At 31.9% G+C, this 6,333-nt stretch overlaps 1 protein-coding gene across 1 annotated transcript; it reads left to right on the plus strand.

The window, feature by feature from the left end:
- Positions 1 to 308: 308 nt before the first annotated feature.
- On the plus strand, positions 309 to 884 carry LOTGIDRAFT_170799 (hypothetical protein; the record flags this gene model as incomplete). Its single annotated transcript, XM_009046646.1, has 1 exon — positions 309 to 884. The coding sequence occupies one exon, from the start codon at positions 309 to 311 to the stop codon at positions 882 to 884; it is 576 nt and encodes a 191-aa protein (XP_009044894.1).
- Between the last annotated feature and the right edge of the window lie 5,449 nt (positions 885 to 6,333).

The raw sequence follows: 6,333 nt of genomic DNA on the forward strand, positions 1-6,333 counted from the left end.
GTGCCATTATCTCACCACACCATTTACATTATTACATGCTGTACCATTATCTCAACACACCATTACATCATTAGATGCTGTACCATTACCTCAACACACCATTACATTATTACATGCTGTACCATTATCATACTACACCATTACATTATTACATGCTGTACCATTATCATACCACACCATTACATTATTAGATGCTGTACCATAAACTCACCACACCATTACATTATTACATGCTGAACCATTACATCAACACACCATTACATTATTACATGCTGTACCATTATCATACCACACCATTACATTATTAGATGCCGTACCATTATCTCAACACACCATTACATTATTACATGCTTTACCATTATCTCAACACACCATTACATGCTGTACCATTGTCATACCACACCATTACATTATTACATGCTTTACCATTATCTCAACACACCATTACATTATTACATGCTGTACCATTGTCATACCACACCATTACATTATTACATGCCACACCATTATCTCATCACACCATTACATTATTACATGCTGTACCATTATCATACCACACCATTACATTATTACATGCTGTACCATTATCATACCACACAATTACATTATTAGATGCCGTACCATTATCTCACCACACCATTACATTATTACATGCTGTACCATTATCATACCACACCATTACATCATTACATGCCGTACCATTATCTCAACACACCATTACATCATTAGATGCTGTATCATTACCTCAACACACCATTACATTATTACATGCTGTACCATTATCTCAACACACCATTACATCATTAGATGCAGTACCATTATCTCAAAACGCTATATCATCATTAGATGTTATACCATTATCTCAACACACCATTACATTTTAGATGCTGTACCATTATTAGGTTGGTAGAACAATGACCACTATTCAACACATCATATCATCATTAGATACTATACTATTATCTCAACACACCATTACATCATGTAATCATCATTATTAGATACTATACCATTATCTCAACACACCATATCATCATTAGATACTATACCATTATCTCATCACACCATTACATCATGTAATCATCATTATTAGATACTATACCATTATCTCAACACACCATATCATCATTAGATACTATACCATTATCTCATCACACCATTACATCATGTAATCATCATTATTAGATACTATACCATTATCTCAACACACCATATCATCATTAGATACTATACCATTATCTCATCACACCATTACATCATGTAATCATCATTATTTGATGCAATACCATTATTAGCATGGTATAACAATTTACCATGATCTCAACACAGCATAACATTATTAAATTCTGTAATTGTAATGTCATTTATTCTTTTTACAGACTCACTGACACCTGGACATAAAACAATAATGTTAACAGTTTTTGGAACAGTGAAATATAACGATGAGAAAAACGTGAAATCCTTTTATCAAAATTTTATGTTGACATCTCATGATAAAGTGTGGAAAATAATCAGTGATACTTTCAGATTTTTAGCTTGAGTCACTGCCAGTTTGGTTCAAATGTGTTCAATAATGGATTTGTGAGAGGAGATGTTCTTTTTGTATTGAAGTGGATGAATGATTGGTTGAAGAATGGTTCAACTACCTAAGGATTTTCTGTAATCAAATGAAGATTTTTCAGTTTCTTTACTTTGTGAACTGTCAAATATTATGGGATAGTGCTCAAAAAATGTACAGAGGCAAGGATGAACTTGAAAAGATTCACATCTTCTTTTACTTTTGTTTCTTGTGTTTCTGTCTTGATTTGGATCTTAATGGGCAAAATATGAAACTATCAGCGGCAAGTTAAATATTTGTCAATGAATATACATGCTTTTCTGAATAAAATGATTAAACTATGATTTTAACTTTATGATTAGTTTAGGTTGATAAAGGGTAACTGACTGGTTTTTTACAATATAATATGAACTATATGGAAACTTGAAGCAAAATTGTCTTCATTGCACACTGCATAGCAGGGCACATGTCATTATCAGCCTTATATAATCTTATGTTGGTGCCAAACTTTCTGTAAGTGAAAAATGTTGAAGTTTCCCTTGTTTGTTGGTTATGTTAATTGATCATTTGTTAGTGACATTACAAATGACCATATTACAAAACCTTACAACACATTGGATTGAGTTCACCCATTATCAAATCTTCATCTGTAATAATTTTATTTATGTTTTTTTCATTTGCATCATTCCTATTTTCTGTCAGATGTCTGCTGTTCCTGTAATTATAGAAATTCTTGATGTTATAGAAATGCTTAACGTTATAGAAATGCTTGACGATATAGAAATTCTTGACGATATAGAAATTCTTGATGTTATAGAAATTCTTGACGTTATTGAAATTCTTAACGTGATAGAAAAGCTTGATGTGATAGAAATGCTTGACATTATAGAAATGCTTGATGTTATAGAAATTCTTGACGTTATAGAAATTCTTGACGTTATAGATTTTCTTGACCTTATAGAAATGCTTGACATTATAGAAATGCTTGACGTTATAGAAATTCTTGATTTTATAGAAATGCTTGACGTCATAAAAATGCTTGACGTCATAAAAATGCTTGACGTTATAGAAATGCTTGACATTATAGAAATGCTTGATGCTTGGCTACAGCAGTATTAGCAATATTTGCCTTACTGACATCATAAAATGCTTAGTTTTAGTGAAATTGCTAGAACCTGACTGAAAATTGGAATGGTACAAATCGAAATCAGTGGATCTAATACACATAGAATGTTTGAAATACACCTTCAGAATCCCATTAATACAATGTAGCTAGAATATACCAACTATTTCATAGACATCTAGAATTGCTTAGTATTCTTTAAAATTGTCAATTTTGATTTGGAAACAAATACTATTTCATTCCTATATCTGAAAAAAATTCCCTTTATTGCTCACTGCATGATGTTACAGATGATCATCAGCTTAATGTTGTATGTTGTATAAAATGGATGTAAAACTCAACTTTCTGTAAGTGAAAAATGTTGAAGTTTCCCTTGTTTGTTGGTTATGTTAATTGATCATTTGTTAGTGACATTACAAATGACCATATTACAAAACCTTACAACACATTGGATTTAGTTCACCCATTATCAAATATCATCAATTGCAATAGGAATCAACTTGAGAGTCTGAAAAATTCAGGAGGGTGTGAGCTGTAGGATGAAATCAACTCCAAAAAACAATATTGAAGGAAATGTTAAGAGGTTTTCTAAACTTTTTCTGTGTATCTATGACATTTATGGCTTCTATGTTCATTCCAATTTTCTGTCTGTGGTTCCTGAAATTATAGAAATGGTTAACTGTATATAACTAACACTAAAGCTGCTTATTCTATAGTGAGGTCAGTAGTTTTAGTAGAATTGCAAGACACACAGACGTATGATGGAAAATTGGAATGGTTGATGCTATTTTGTATACAAAATTTAGAAAACCTCTTTACAGACCATTTAAATCATGAACCATTTCATAGACATCTATAATTGTACAGGATAAACCAAATCCAACCAAATCGCTGCATTTACAAACTTATGTGAAATATTGGTTATTGCAGTCAAGGTATAAAACAAAGTTTTAAGTAGCTTGACATTGTGCAGATGATGTTTCTGTGGCTGAAAAATGTTGAAGTTTCCCTTGTTTGTTGGTTATGTTAATTGATCATTTGTTAGTGACATTACAAATGACCATATTACAAAACCTTACAACACATTGGATTTAGTTCACCCATTATCAAATATCATCTGTTACAATAGGAATCAACATGAGATTCTGAAATGTTCAGGAAGGTGTGAGTTGTTTCATGGAGTTAGTTTTGAAGTTTTGATTCATTCAATTAGAAAAAGCTTTTAGCTTGTCATTCCAATTTCACCATGGCATGGAGTCTTTAACTTTGCAGTATTCCCAACTGCATTACAAATACTGAAAAAGAAAATGCATGAATTTAGTGATAGTTCTTTCCATCTTCCTTCTTCAACTGGTGCTTGGTACGTGCTTTAAGTCTTCAAATACTTGACTCATTATTGCTAGTCGTCTTCCTATGCTCTTCAATTCTTGGAATATTAGACTGGTACTTGGTATGCTCTTCAAGCCTTCTGGTGCTTGGTATGCTCTCTAAGCCTTCTGGTGCTTGGTATGCTCTTCAAGTCTTCAAATATTTAGCCTTCTGGTGCGTGGTATGCTCTTCAAGCCTTCTGGCGCTTGGTATGCCCTTCAAGTCTTCAAATATTTAGCCTTCTGGTGCGTGGTATGCTCTTCAAGCCTTCTGGCGCTTGGTATGCCCTTCAAGTCTTCAAATATTTATCCTTCTGGTGCTTGGTATGCTTTTAAAGTCTTCAAACATTTAGTTCACTGGTGCTTGGTATGCTCTTCAAGTCTTCAAATATTTATCCTTCTGGTGCTTGGTATGCTTTTAAAGTCTTCAAACATTTAGTTCACTGGTGCTTGGTATGCTCTTCAAGCCTTCTGGTGCTTGGTATGCTCTTCAAGTCTTCTAATATTTAACATACAGGTGCTTGGTATGCTCTTCAAGTCTTCAAATATTTAACATACAGGTGCTTGGTATGCTCTTCAAGCCTTCTAATGTTTAACATACAGGTGCTTGGTATGCTCTTCAAGTCTTATAATATTTAACATACAGGCGCTTGGTATGCTCTTCAAGCCTTCTAATAATTAACATACAGGTGCTTGGTATGCTCTTCAAGTCTTCTAATATTTAACATACAGGCGCTTGGTATGCTCTTCAAGCCTTCTAATATTTAACATACTGGTGCTTGGTATGCTCTTCAAGTGTTCAAATATTCACCTTCTGGTGTTTATTATCTGTTTGGGGTAACTCGTGTTCAGTTGATAATTTTAGTCAACAACTGAAGCATAGAATTACACCAAACAGTTTTTCAGTTTTGACAAGCCTTCTTGAATTTCCCTAAATACCTTTGTTTCTTGGTGCAATAATATCAGTACAAACTGTGAGGTCCTGCTGTATCTTCAAGATCCTTAGCACTTGGAAACTGAAAGGAATAGACTAATTTCACTGTCTTGACAAAACCCTTTTGTAGAATACAATTTCATTTCATTGTACATGATATGGAATTATCAACTGCCTGTATATAATCAGTAATCTGTAATTGAAAAAAAATCAAGTATATACCAGTACTATTGCAGTCCCCTTTGTTTTATATATATTTCAGAAGGTTTTACAAATAAACACCACATGTCGAGTAATATACTCACAATACAATATATTACTGTGTGATATCCTCATAATACAATATATTACTGTGTGATATCCCCACAATCCAATATATTACTGTGTAATTTCCTCATAATACAACATATTACTGTGTAATATCCTCACAATACAATATATTACTGTGTAATATCCTCATAATACAATATATTACTGTTTGATATCCCCACAATCCAATATATTACTGTGTAATATCCTCATAATACAATATATTACTGTGTGATATCCCCACAATCCAATATATTACTGTGTGATATCCTCATAATACAATATATTACTGTGTGATATCCTCACAATACAATATATTACTGTGTAATATCCTCATAATACAATATATTACTGTGTGATATACTCACAATACAATATATTACTGTGTAATATCCTCATAATACAATATATTACTGTGTGATATCCCCACAATCCAATATATTACTGTGTGATATCCTCATAATACAATATATTACTGTGTGATATACTCACAATATATTACTGTGTGATATCCTCATAATACAATATATTACTGTGTGATACACTCACAATACAATATATTACTCTGTGATATCCTCATAATACAATATATTACTGTGTAATATCCTCATAATACAATATATTACTGTGTAATATCCTCACAATACAATATATTACTGTGTAATATCCTCATAATACAATATATTACTGTGTAATATCCTCACAATACAATATATTACTGTGTGATATCCCCACAATACAATATATTACTGTGTGATATCCTAACAATACAATATATTACTGTGTAATATCCTCATAATACAATATATTACTGTGTGATATCCTCATAATACAATATATTACTGTGTGATATCCTAACAATACAATATATTAGTGTGTAATGTCCTCATAATACAACATATTACTGTGTAATATCCTCACAATACAATATATTACTGTGTAATATCCTCATAATACAATATATTACTGTGTGATATCCTCACAAAACAATATATAACTGCTTAACTTTGCTTGGTATGCTCTTCAAGTCTTCTAATATTAA

Source organism: Lottia gigantea (genome assembly GCF_000327385.1).
Source record: "Lottia gigantea unplaced genomic scaffold LOTGIsca_104, whole genome shotgun sequence".
In the NCBI taxonomy this organism is placed as follows: Eukaryota; Metazoa; Mollusca; class Gastropoda; family Lottiidae; genus Lottia; species Lottia gigantea.